Source organism: Xiphophorus couchianus, chromosome 19 (assembly GCF_001444195.1).
Source record: "Xiphophorus couchianus chromosome 19, X_couchianus-1.0, whole genome shotgun sequence".
Lineage (NCBI taxonomy): Eukaryota > Metazoa > Chordata > Actinopteri > Cyprinodontiformes > Poeciliidae > Xiphophorus > Xiphophorus couchianus.
The window spans coordinates 11,936,979-11,950,919 of NC_040246.1; the positions used below are offsets into that span (position 1 = coordinate 11,936,979).

At 38.2% G+C, this 13,941-nt stretch overlaps 1 protein-coding gene across 6 annotated transcripts; it reads right to left on the reverse strand.

The window, feature by feature from the left end:
* Nucleotides 1–1,035: 1,035 nt before the first annotated feature.
* On the reverse strand, nucleotides 1,036–13,441 carry srrm1 (serine/arginine repetitive matrix 1). 6 transcript variants are annotated; one of them, XM_028000886.1, is made up of 17 exons: nucleotides 13,308–13,441; nucleotides 12,634–12,723; nucleotides 11,486–11,608; nucleotides 8,790–8,960; nucleotides 8,448–8,542; nucleotides 7,732–7,941; nucleotides 7,446–7,637; nucleotides 7,237–7,356; nucleotides 6,912–7,084; nucleotides 6,707–6,787; nucleotides 4,942–5,028; nucleotides 4,603–4,738; nucleotides 4,390–4,476; nucleotides 3,838–4,308; nucleotides 3,546–3,747; nucleotides 1,976–2,149; nucleotides 1,036–1,879 (listed from the first exon to the last, which is right to left on the reverse strand). In XM_028000886.1, the coding sequence occupies exons 1-17, from the start codon at nucleotides 13,326–13,328 to the stop codon at nucleotides 1,769–1,771; spliced, it is 2,544 nt and encodes an 847-aa protein (XP_027856687.1). In that variant the 5' UTR covers nucleotides 13,329–13,441; the 3' UTR covers nucleotides 1,036–1,768. The 6 variants fall into 6 exon arrangements, with proteins under 6 accessions (XP_027856687.1, XP_027856686.1, XP_027856685.1 ...); XM_028000885.1 differs by having other exon boundaries at nucleotides 6,912–7,087; XM_028000884.1 differs by having other exon boundaries at nucleotides 6,912–7,120.
* Nucleotides 13,442–13,941: the final 500 nt, after the last annotated feature.

A 13,941-nucleotide genomic window follows, 5' to 3' on the forward strand; every position in this document is an offset into this window, starting at 1 on the left:
AGCGTGATGTCATTCAGAAATGTGGGAGGGAGGCGAAGCTTGTGCTGAAGATCGTGATCCCTCCGGAGCCGCTTGGTGGCTGGCTGCAGAGGAACGACTGGTATGGCAAGCTAATTTACCGCATAATAGTTATTCATTTTACGTTAAATGCTGGGGAAAGCAAAGTCCAGAATTCCCCATATCCCTGACATTTTGACTTTAAATTACTTTTTGAAAAATTAAGTTACCTTTTTTTTTTAAACGGCATATAAATAATTAGCTATACTCCTGCACAATCAGCAGAAATTTTTTTTATTGACATCACAGCAATGAAACCCTCCTGACAAGTTTTTATCACCCAAAAACCAAAACCTTCCAGGAACGGATGTAATTTGTTCAAAATGCTTCTTTTACTGACTTAAAGAGCTATTTGTGGACATGGACCAGGGTATCTGAGGACTACTGCATCAAATCAGGGACTGCTGCTGAATGATCCCCCAGACTAATCTGAAAAACAGATCATTCTGTTTAGTGACCTCCAGACTCTGGAGCTCTCTTCCTTTCAACTCTCTGGGCTCTTTAAAAAGTTACAAATTTATCTTTTTATATATATTTAATTTTACAAATAACTTGTTTTATGCATTGTTGGCTCAAGCTGTTGTATTATCTTCTTAAGAAGCACTTTGCAATGTTTCTCTGGAAATATGTTATATAGTTTTACTTGCTCACATTTGATCAAAAGTGCGCAAGTAAAAAAAAAAAAAAAAAAGGAAGTGCACTGTGATGACTGCATGGCCACTCCATGAATCCCCCTGCTGGGCGCCATGGCTCTGTCAGACCTCTGCTGGGTGACACTGTGCCTTTTCTTTACTTGGCATCAGATCCAAAAGGAACCCAGTCAGTCGTGGCAGAGGGGTGTTTGTACTTAGCCACGTTCAACATCTATGTGCTAGAACTTTTCGAAACTTCTGGAGCTGTGCTTTGTTTTACACTTTGCCAATCATACTTCTTCAGTAGATAAACACGAGTGACAAAATTCAGTTTTAAACAAAAATGTTTACGCTGTGTCTTAAAAAAAATTTTAATTCTGAAAGCATGACAGGATGACGAGAGAAAAGGTTACTAAATACAAATCATACACTATAGCAGTCCCACAGAAATTAGCACAGGTCAGGGGCATCAACATAAATTGCATATCAATCAGTTTAGAAAAAAAAAAAATAAAGCATGTTTCACATCAAATTGCTTTCATTTTCAAATAAGACAATTTCAAAGTCAGAATAAAGCAGGTTAAATGATCCAACATCTCAGTTAAGTTAGAATATGAAACAGAATGTTTTGTTAAAGCCTCTTCAGCTGCGCATGACGTTGACGCAGCATCCACTGGGAAAAGACATTAGTAACAGTTTCTTATTGTATGGTGTTATTTCCCTACGCTCTTCATATGGTCAGTGGTCCATGCACATCAGAGGTAATCACTGAACATGCAATCGCTTCTTAAATGATCTACTGTACATCGACATATCATTAACCTGCCCAACTCAAACCTATGAAATTAAAAATTTCTCCTGTTTAACAATCTGAAAGTATTGACAACACAAATTTTACAGTTTAGATAAACTATCTAATGGATCCATTTTTTTTTTTTTAAAAGAAACTCACTTTCCAGAATGTACCAAACCTGTAAAAAGAAACAAGATTCGAGAATCAACAATTTGTACATTCTAAAGCTGAACCTAGGATGATGACAAACACCAAAAGTGAAAGGAAAACTCAAAAGCTTCATATTTCAGGACATCTCTGAAGGAGACGTCTGGGCCTTCCTCATTGAGCGCAGTGCCTTTTCTCGGAGGTGCTTTTCCAGATCGTCCAAGGTGTCATCGACTTCACTCTCCGATTCCTGCATAAAGATTAATACATCTTCTTTAAAATTTAGCAAAAATAATTTTGACATCATGCCGTCGTAGGTGCAAAAAACTACAAAAGAAACCTTTACCTTTCTTGAATCACCGTCTTCCTCTGCAGGTCGACTCTCCTGGACGTCGCCGGTCACAGCAGCGCTGCTTTTCTCCTTCTTATGCTTCTTGTGCTTTTTGTGCTTCTTATCTTTCTTGTGTTTCTTTTCCTTCTTCTTCTTCTTTTTCTTTCCACCACCATCAACATCTGAATTCTGAAAAAAAAACAAATAGATGTTTACATTATGATTAATGTAAATGTAACCTCGCATACTCCATAGAAGTGAACTTTGTCTAAGTCATGAGCTTCGTTTTCTGTCAAATTCTAGTACAGGCGCATCTGAGAAAATTAAAAAGCATCATCAAAATGTGAAATGATTTTAGTATTTAAAAATTGAATTCTTGCACAGAAAATTATATATGAAAGACCAAAAAAAAAAAGTGTGACGTAGAAGTGCTGACTAACTGGAAAGTCCTTGTATTGCACAGTACATGCACTCAGTGCTTGGTCGGGGTTTCTTTTGCATGGAATAATGCATCATTGCAGTGTTGCATGGAGGAAAAACAGCCTCTGGCTCTGCTGACTTCAGGAGGCTCATGTTGCTTTGATGTTACATTTGTCAAAATAAATTATATTTTCATATATGTGCTACTAAAATTGTAAATTCTTTGCAGAAACAGATTTTTCAATAAAATTGATACAAACTTCGCTAAACAGACACTTTTAGCCATTTGCAAAGGCTCATCCAAACAATCAGTTTAATTGTGAAGTTTAAAAATCCACCAACAAGGCGAGTTTATCTGGAGATGACTGATCTGAAGTATTTTGTCTATGAGGTCAAAGGAACAGGAAAATAACCTTCTTAAAGACAAGATCTTGTCTACCTTGTAAGACGAAAAAAATGTGTATTAGCAGCACAGTAAGCATATTGTTACACATCATAAGTAACAGTTTATATTCTTTTGCTCTTTACTAGAAAGAATCCTGCGACTTCAGAAAAGGTTACTTCAGTAGCTAAAATGGTGGAGTATCAAATTTTGTGACAACAGTATTCAATACTGGCCTTCGGTTCATCTACATCACTAACTCTGGTGTCTCATCTTCCTTTTAAGACTTAGTAAACTCTCTATGGGGTTTAATTGAGATCAGAAGGCTCAGAAATCAAGCTCGATGACATCACGGTCATTAAAGAAGGCACCAGGACTCCAGTTCCTGCTGGAGAATGAAATCAGAATCCTCACAAAACTCAGCAGAGAGAAGCATGAAGCCCTTTAAATATGTTGTTGGTGCAGTTGTGGTTTTGATCAAAGAATTCAGACAAATACCAACAGATGACATGGCTCCTCAAATCAGAACAGACTGTGGAGGATTAACATTTGTCATCAAGCAGCTCAGATTCAGAGCCTCTCAAATTAGTTTTAAGAAATTGATCTCAATACTTCTAAAAGCTTTTCATTAGCTGTTAATCAAAATGACTAGAAATACACACGTGGTATTTATGATGTTGCATAAAATGCACCCACTCATGTTTCCTTTATTACTTAAATTACTAAAATAAATTAGCTTTGATGATATTCTAGTTTATTGAGAAGCAACTGTATTGTACAAACCTTGCTGGGAGACTGACTGCCAGAACCACTGGTAGCCTTTTTGGCCGGGGGAGGAGGAGGTGGAGAACCGCTGGCAGAGCGGGAAGGTGATGGGGAAGCCGAGGCCGGAGCTGGGGCCGGACGTTTCTGAGCTGCCGGTTGAGGAGAAAGAGATTGGGATCGGGACGAAGCTCTTCTTATAGGCTTCGGACTGGGGGAGATTCTATCAACAAAAAAACGAGAGACATTTAGAGGCTAAATATTCAAAAGCAACATTAAATCTGCATCTGATGAAAACTTGTTCTAAAGTCACCTTTTACGCGGCTCTGGGGTACGAGACACCCTACGGATGAGCTTACTGCTGTGTGGAGGGGACTGCTGTCTTCGCTGGGCGGAGGGGGACGTGCTGGACGAATCAAAGCGTCTCTGGGGACTAGTGGACCGCCGAACAGGGCGACCTCGGTTAGCGGGGGAGGGGGAGAGGCGTCTAGCTGACATGAGAGGGGATCGGGTGTCCCTGTTCGGCCTAGCAGACGGCGGGCTCCTTCTATGTCTCGGGGGAGACGAGGAGGAAGGAGGCGAGCGTCTCCGCTGAGCGGGAGAGCTTCTACGTTTAGGTGACCTGGAGGAGCGTCGCTTAGGGCCTGGAGAAAAGCGCTTCATGGGAGAACTGGACAGCTTCCTCTTCTGCGGAGGCAAAGGTGAGGGGCTGTAGCGGCGCTGGATAGGGGGAGAATATCGTCTGGGGGACAGAGAGCGACGGCGGGGAGGAAGGGAAGGAGACCTGGGAAGAAAGGCATTTATAAAGCAAACCAGTTTTTCAAATTTTAAATGATAATGTTCTTCATCAGTAGCAAGATTATACCTGCGTCTGGGAGGGGAGGGAGATCTACGATGTCGAGGGGGAGAAGGAGAGCGACGTCTGCGTCCAGGAGATGGAGAACGTCTCCTCCTGAAGGTACAAGTGTCAAACAATTGTTTTTTTGTGTTTTACTTCACATTAGGAAAAATATGAAAATTAAATGCAGAACAAATCACTATCAAATAATCTAGCTGATTAAAAATCAAGTTGTCCGACCTTGGGGAGGGATCTCTATGTCGCCTACGAGGTGAAGGCGAACGGCTGCGTTTCCTCCTTACTTCACCGTTTCTGGCGCCTGGCCCCGGTGCTGACCTCTTAGGTTCTTCATCTTCTGAGGAGGAAGATCCTGAATCTGAAACAAAGAAAACAAAAATCTAACTTTTTTTTTTTTCTTATGACTTTACGCTTTGCTGAAAAGACAAGAACAACACCAAGGTTGGGACAAGGACACAGCTTCTAAAGTCCATGAGACGATGGAGGCAAGACGACAGAAGGAGACTCGGTTAGAAAGAAGGGTGAAAAAAATAACGTGGAAAAACAAAAACGCTTCTTAACCTGAAGAGGACTGTTGATTCTGCCTGCGATACTGACGTCGCTGCTGCACCGAATCTGCTGTTGCCCCTTTTTCATTTTTATCCTCCTCTGAAATGTAAAGCATTGAGCGTCTGATCAGTGTGAGCAAGGCCATGAACAGAGTGCCAAGGAAGAGTTACAGAAAGTACTTAACAGCATTTACAGTTGGCTTTGTCAGAATATGGTGCAATACAACAACATGGGGGGTGCTGCACTCCTTTATGAAGTTATACTGTATGACTGGTTCCATTTTTGTTCAATAAACTGACTTTGTCACTGCTTTGCAAAAGTGTTCATACTCCTTGACCTTTTCCCCATTTTGACACACGACAACCAGAAACTACAAGAGATTTTATGACAAATATAAGTTAGTTAAGAATTGTAAAGTGGAAATCTTAAACAGATTTTTTTCAGCAGTCTTGAATCTCTGCATGTCCTTCAGAATTACCAAGGGCTACTAAGGCATTTTGGATCATTTATTGCCGCAGTGACAATTTTTAATTTCTTATGATAGGAATCTGGATTTTTTTAAAATATAAAAATTAATTTAAACTGATAGATTTTTACAATTTTCTCCATGAGAGCATTCAAAGAAAAATTAAAGGTCGATACTGCCCACCACTTCTCTCACTGTCTTAAAGCTGGGCCATAATTTCCATGTTCCGATTATGAATTAAATAGTGCTTTATGAGATGCTCAGAGCTTGGAATATTATTTTATAATCTAACTCAATTTTAAATTTCTACATCTAAAAAGAGATAAAATATCACACTTGTGCAGTCTATTTAGATGTAAATAAGAATATCTGAGTAAAGAAGAGGGCTGAATATTAATTCACACTAAACTTTTTACATTTATAATTATAAAAATTGAAGATCATGAATCATTTTTTTTTCTTTACAATACTGAACTGCTCTGTATTTGTTTATCCCAACCAAAAAAAGAAAAAAAACCTGAAGATTGTGGTTGCAAAATATGAAAAAGGTCAAGATGTATTAAACTTCGACACATTTCTGTACACTCACAACAAAACTTGGATCAAGTAAGAAAATTAAAGCTTCATAAAAATATTCTTAAGTAAAGCTTTACTAAACCTTCTGCTATATATTTGCTATTTTTGGACCTAAATTTTCTCAAATACCTGGACAGTTTCTTTGGTGTGACAATTGTCATTTATGTTCTCTACTGATGACCATTTGATACTTTATACAGCATTTTCACAACTCACCTTTGCAAACAGTATTAGTGTACATTATCATGATTTAGTACTGAGGCAAACAGCAGTAGTGGTGTACATTAAATCATGGTAACACAGCATGTTTGCCATTTTTAGACAAATAGTATTTTTTTCCCCACAAAACTGATTCCAGTGCTAAACTGGTGCTAGTGATAACTCAGTACTAGTATTTTTGTTAGAAGCTGGAGGTGTGGACATAGAAACCAAGAACCAATCCAAAATGTTTTAGCACCATTTTTTGGAACCAGTATTAAATTTAGCATTCACTCTAATTTAAGATAATAAAAAAAAAACACTGGGCTTCAATAGAAATAAAAAAATATTCATAAATTACAGAATATGTTTGTAGGAACACTTGTTTAGTGGAACTGTCAGAAGATCAGCAATTTACTATATGGACATGTAAAAAAAATAAACTCAATGGCTTTCCACACCAGTCCTTTTTTAAAAACCCATTTAAAGTCCAGGGCTCGTCGTTGTATTTTTTTCTTTAAGACGACAAACTCTTACCTGACTCAGACCCCTCAGAGGTTCTGGCCTTTACAAAATCAGGTGGAGAATCTCCCCTTCCTCCAGGTTTTCGCTTTACACCTAAAAGTGACAGATTCAAAACTCAACATGCATTTGCTGTAACTGAAACCTGAAGATCTGTGGGTGAAATATTCTGACTGTAGTAAAAACGTTTGCTCAGCAGAACAAGAGGTGAAGGTCTTACCTGATGATCTTGCCGGGGAAGCGGAGCCCCGGCCTCTCCTGGCTCGAGGAGACGGCGAGCGTTTGTCCTTCCCAACGGGGCTTACAGAAGCGCCAGGACGAAGGAGCTGTTTCCGGGGCGGCGTGGCAGATATTCTCTTCACAGGTTTCTTAGGTGAACGTGACCCTGAGGAGCTGCTACCAGAAGATGAAGCAGAACGGGAACGCCTCCTAAAATTAACATATTTCCAGTAATTTAGGAAAACCTAATCAAATGAAATCAAATCTAATTAAGTTAATCTTCGGGGACTTTAAATATCTGATGCTTCTGTGAAGGTGTGACTGACCTGCGAACAGGAGACCGCCGGTGTCTGTGCCTTGAGCCGGTGGGGCCCCGTCTAGGGGGACTCCTCCGACGGGGAGACATTCTCCTTCTGGGACTTTGTCTTCTACGAGGGGAGTAAGATCTAATATAGATATAGAGAGAACAGAATTTTATTACATGTTTTATACATTTGTTTTTGTGATATTTTTGCAAAAAAAGAGAAAGCATCACCTAGACCAGGAGCGTCGCCTGCGAGAACGAGAGTGAGAACGTGAGCGAGAGCGGTGGTGGGGTCTTTCCCTCCTCATTTCCTTTTCTCTTTCACGAGACCTCGGTCTTTCCTCTTTTTTGAGGGATTTCTCTGGGGACGGTTCTTTGACTTCGGCCACAGAGTCTGCTTTAACTGACTCTACAACTGTGTCACTATAAAAAAAAAAAAGGACAAATGAATCAATACATTTTAAGTATGCAAGAAGAAAGAAGCAAAATCTAGTGGTCACAGAACAGGGAGTTTTACATTAACCCAGTAGACGAAGCTTCTTGGATAACGGTTTCTGGCAGGCCTGTTCCTGACGTGTCTGGCTCCTCAGGCTGCTGTGACGTTTTAGTGTTGGACTGCATCAGAGGTGGAGGGGGGGAGTCTCCAACAACTGGACTGGGTTTGCGCACTGGGGATCGCGATGGACTACGCTTCCTTTCACGCTTCCCTGGAGACCTTGTCTTCCACCTGATCAGACACGCAGCAACGTTAGCTTCGATACAGAGACAAATCCACATGTTTAATAGGGGATTAAATTATGTTTAACTTAAGGAAAAGCATCCTTAAGTTGTCTACAGCTTTTGACATCAACTTTCCTGCTTTTCTGACATCGCAATCCTTAAAATCACTTTTCAAAGAACTTGTAACTAAATATGTATATTTTATGTTTACTATGTTTATTATGTTTATGTTTACTAAAGGTATATTTTAGGTCATTGCAAACCTAAAGTATACCTGTCTGGGGCTAAAATTTAAGACCCCAAACGCAGAGTAAAAGTGTAAATCTTTGGTTTGAAAGAGGCAAATAAAAAGCTCTGTTGTATGCTGATCAGAGTACAATATTGTCACTTAACTGCTTTTGAGATTAGCAAAGAAGATAAATTCAGATAACTTTCATTACAACAACAAAAAATGTCTGCAAATTCACACACAAAGCAAAAGTAGCCCAAAGAAGCAAAAGAGAAAACACATACCTTCTTGGGCTCTTTGATCGAGTCCTTTCTCTTGTGTCCTTGTCCTTCTTATCCTGGTCAACCTTTTTCAAGGAAGCAAGCTTCTCCTGTTCAATCTGCCAGATATGAATCGCATGTAAAATGATGTTGCAATAGGAAATTTATAAGATTTTTAATAATATCAGTGTAAAAATACTGAGGTAAACTGGATCACTTCAGTCCAGATTTCTACAGGAATGTTTTAATCAGGAAAAAACACAACATAAAACAACAACAAAAAAACAACTAGTTTTACTATTTATTTATTTATTCAAATTTGAGATTCCCCACAACCCCAAGCTGTTCTGTTGTGAAGATAATCACCTGTCTCTGTCGGATTTCTTCTTTCTTCTGCTCCAGAAAAGCAGAGGGGATGCCAGCGATGTTCTCCTGCGCGCTCAGCAGCAGGGGCCAAAGGTCCCTCATGAACTCCCGGGCGTTCTTCCCATTCAGGAACCCCGTCAGGTTGATCTGCATCATCTTGCTATCAGGGTGCTGCAACACAAACATGAAGGGGAGAGAGAAACAAATATGGCCATTTAAATAATTGAAAAGAAAACATCTAGAGGGAGGCAGGGCCCCAGAAATGGGGTGACCTACCTTCTAACCCTGTCTAAGCTAATCCTGAGCTATAATTAGCCTTATCAAAAACATGTACAGCTCTGAAAGCAAAACTTAACATCTCAGGGTTTCACTATTAGAATTGTACACAAAAAAACTAATAGATTAACTCATACTGTATTGTACTCAATCTCTTGGGACTGACGATGTGAGTTAGCTGAGGGGAGACATATCTAGTAATAAAAATGCATGCAAAAAATGTTTTAAAATTCTAGTTACATCCCAGTAAACCCTATAGCAATCTTTTGAGAGATTATTTGCATTTCTCAGAGCTAGCCCACTACTTTTCATCCCTGTGCCACTAACCAACCCCAGTTCTTCCAGTCTCCCCACAGTCTATAGTTCTGAGGTTAAACAAGTAAGCACAATACAGAGTGCATCAAAACCCAACACAGCAAGTACAGTTCCGGTGTCTTCAGTGAGTCCCGTGGGATCAGTGGGCACGGAGCTCCATTGGCTGGCTTCCGCCTCCCTACTGCTTGAGACTCAACCACCTTGAGCATAATGTTATATCATTTATCTAAATTGCAAGAGACGAACAAGCAATAATGAGTACACAGTTACACAAAAAAATATATTTTTATTCAAACTAGATAAAATTGAGACATATCATAATCTCAACTCTATTACAGTACAATTTCTTTCCACAATGCAAAAGTAATTGTTTTACAGTTAGCTTTTAACACAACCCCTGCAAATAAAAAACTAAGCCAAGCTAAAATTTAAAGTAGAACATTAGCTAAAACCTATGTTGCTGTCAAAACAAACATCATGTGAAATAAATGCCTAAGAATTTGAACACAATAGAAAAATCAAGGTCCTAACCAAGGCCAGTATCCATAGATGCTTGCAAAGGGTATCCCATGGGTTAATAAAATATTATTTAGGATTTTTTTATTTAATGACTTGAGTTTCTGCTTCACACTGGCCTTATATTACTAAAAATAAATGTGTGTGCAATCATAACCAGTCAATAGTAGACATCACAAGAGGCTTGTGTATTATACGGAAAAAAAAAAAAACCTTGTCTGTTTTATTTCCTTGTTTTAAACAAAAAACGTACGAGGGGAAAAAAGGCGATAGCTTATTCTGACAGGAGTGCAAATTTCAGACTAAACTTCTTAGACTAAAGTTTGTTATGGAACAGATAAACAGTGTTTAATGAATGTGTGCATTGATAAGATGATATGTAGCTGAAAAGTATTGTTTCTAGTAGTTAAAACAGTTTTTGTTTTTGCTGACCTCCAGTGGTTGAAGTTATCAACTTACAAATGTAAAACTTGTTCCTTGTATCTATAAACAAGGAGAGTTTTGGGATTTAAAGATGTGCAATAAAAAGCTCATTAAAAAAAGAGAAACTGATCAATAAAAATCAAGAACTTAAAAAAAGGAAAACAAGTAAACTTGAATAGGCAGTTAAGGTTTTAGTAAAAATTTGAGCTAGAAAAAATTTAAGGCACCAGTTTGTGATTGGTTACTATGGCCTTTACATACCATTACAAACAGTTTCACTTTCAGTTTTTCTCCAATTAATGACTAAGGTGAGAAGATTTGTTTTTTTCCTTCCTTAACAGCATTGTTTATTAGTTTTTAACAAATTATGGCTATTGATAATGATCCCTACTGGCCCTCGCAACACTGCTTCACTCTTTATTTAGCAACTTTTAGAAGCCTATGTTATTTTTCACAATTAGATGGAAACAAAGCTACGGCAGGGTGTAGAGCAACTTCAGACCCCACCCTAAAAAGCTAAAGGTGAAACTTGCAATCAGGGGGGTCAGTGAGACAATACTTTTCAGTTTTGGATTTGATAAGTAAAGTAATAAATATTAATTATACCAAGAAACAAGCTACAGATTTTTTTATTTACCTTTCTCTGTATTATTTTTCATCTGTAACATTGTTAAATATAAACTTAGCAGCCTAATTGTAAACTATATATACATACGGACAGTATGATTATGGTACTGTTCAGTTTTGTCTTTCACTGGCATGATATGGATGATCCCTATATACAACTCACCTCAAAACACACACTGCATCATGAAGGGAGAGTTGGGCTCAGAGACTTTGGGCTCAGGAGAGAGCTAATTAGATGTTGGTGCTATACTTCTGATGCAAGGTATAACATCCATATTGGTTCAGGCCTTTTAAATCATAAATCACATCATCATTAGAAGACTGCTGAATAAAGGCATGTTGTCACAAAACAGCAAAACATGGAAATTTAACACAAGTCAGATTTAAACCAATTTTTACTTTACCCATTCAATTTCAGTGTCACTAGGATCTGTAAATATTTGTTCATGTCCCTTCTTACTGGCTTAACAATACCCTCAAATTAACAACAGTTCTTTCAATAAGAAAACAACAACAAAACATTAAGACAATGACTTTACCTTCTCTTCAAGTTGGTTGAATATGAACTCTATGACCACATCATCCTCAAATCCCAGAATCTCAGTCACACGTTGAGTGATCCATGGTTTGATGACTTCTAGGTTCACTTTGGTCATGTCCACCTACGGAAAGAACAAGCAACAGTTGTGGAAATGTAAACATACAGAAAATATGTTAATTAAATATATAAATACTATAAAAGTAAGAAAAAAAACTTATGTCAGCGTACATATTTTTAAACAATAAGGTAAATGGCTCACTCTGCACTACACTAAATAACTAATTTGAACCAATGTTCAAGTGAATGTAAGCATAACAGATAAATTCAGCTGATGTCCAAATGGCTGCCTCCAGCATGCAGCCAGAACATCTCTACACATGTTAGAAAATTTAACTTGGAGGGATCTCATTGATGATTAGGGATTTTTCCAAAAACTACACACGCTGCATTCAAGTACAGCTGGGACACTAGGTTGTCCCAGCTGAAATATTAACTTCAAAGTAGGGCTGGGAGATATGGCTGAAAAACCCATGATACAAGTGTTTCACATCAGTCGACATCAATAATCGTTGATTTTTGATTTATTCAGTTTTTAATTCACACGGTGTTTTTATAATTTTTTATAAGCAGTTATGAGGCATAGTGGTGAAACCTGAAACTGCTGCTGCAAGTTACTGTACCAAAAAAAGAACATACAATATATTCACAAAAATATAAAAGATTTGTATGTTTTCTTTATCTCCGGGAGTCTTTAAATTACCTAAAAATTAAGAGGTGAAAGATGGTTTGTTATCTGCACAATTTGGAAGTAGGAACAAACAAAATGGCAACATTATGTACAAAATTTGAGGTATTATTTCAACCAAATTGACTCAACAGCATCACAAGCTTTTATTTACAAGCTTAAGATTAAATGCCTTTATTAATCTACGTTAATATGATGTCCTGAACTGATACATGTACTAATATATAATAGAACCTTATGCATAATGGACAAGGAAGTCCAGTATACGTGTTTCCAGAAGTAACCTCGGTTTAATAATTTTCATGTAACCAATACTTGAGAAATGTTAATGTAACAAGTTCGTGTTTTAGAATATAGACACCTATGTTAGTAATAAAGCTCGTTGTCAGATAACAGCCCACCTTCTTGTCGAGACATTCTGCAAATTTCAGCTGCTTCAGCAATTTCTTTTGCTTGTTGCTGAAACGGTTGTCTTGCTCCGCACTCGTGCCCTGAAATAATAGAATAAAAACAGGCAAACATTTTTCAGTCAATCTGGGTCACACCTGATGATCAGTTGCTAAGTCACCAACAGGAAGATAATGGTTTCGTAGTAGTCGCCACATTAAAAGCAAGGTAGGAACATTAATAAGCAAGAAGTCAACAAACCCGTGTGTAACATTTCTAATTAACATCGGCGCAAACGTGTTAGCGAATAGCTCTCGAAACATTAGCGACGCACCGGCCAGGCGCCATCTTAAGCCAAGGTCTGGTCTAATTCCTGCAATATTGCCTACAAATAACCTAAAAACATTTTAAACCGGCAAAGTAGCATTTAATGATGGAGTATTGTAATAAACATTTGTTATATAAACGCTAATTCATTCCTGAGATGCCTCAGTTCAAAGAAGACCCATAACGAAATCCCGAATTATTTGACATCAGTTGATAGACGAAGCCACGACCGCACTGCTTCTAACAGTATGGCCTCCTACCTAAACACACACGCTAGATTCACGACAAAGATCAACAATATGTGAACATGCAACCAACCAAACCGGCGATAACGCATTAACTACTTGCTTAAAGCACTTACGCGGAAAAATCCCGCGTCCATTTTTGTTGAAATATGATTGTTTCAGGCGCAGTGGAGAAGGACGTGCGTCGGCCCGGTTAAACTCTTGAGTGGGAAGACGGATGAAACGTGCGTCCCATGAGGAAGGAACCGGTACTGCAGCTCGAGGAGTAGTTCCTATTCTGTCCAATGGTTTTGGAGAACGAAAGTTACAAAAGCAAATCTATATAAATTCACACTGTTTACCATGAGTATCGTTTCACATTAAGACAACAAGAATCTTAGATTAGAGCCAGATCACATAGCACCTTCGTGGGACCTTTTGTAGATATTTATATATAAATAAGTGATCATAAACACACTTTCCCGACTTTAAAACGTGGTAGGGGTAGCATAATAATGTGGGGATATTTTTGTTTATCACGCCAGAGTTGACGGAAAGATAGGTGGAACTAAATACAGAGCATTCCTGTGAGAAAACCTAGATCTCTCTTAAATGAAACAGTAAAATCAAGAGATATAACATGTACATTATTTGGGTTTTGAAGAGTTGACTAATTTAAATGGTAAAAATGTTACTTTCATATTATTTACATTTGAATATAAAGCATAATTCTAATTTTTATAGATAGAGTAAAACACAATTTTGGCAGAA

Bases quoted from the DNA above. Each gene is read 5' to 3' on its own strand.
- srrm1 (XM_028000884.1), bottom strand. From the start codon at position 13,328: ATGGACGCGGGATTTTTCCGC. The intron at 8,543-8,789 runs GTGATTATCTTC...CATATCTGGCAG, and splicing joins AAGAAATCCGACAGAGACAG to ATTGAACAGGAGAAGCTTGC. The intron at 1,880-1,975 runs GTAAAGGTTTCT...ATCTTTATGCAG, and splicing joins AAGACGGTGATTCAAGAAAG to GAATCGGAGAGTGAAGTCGA.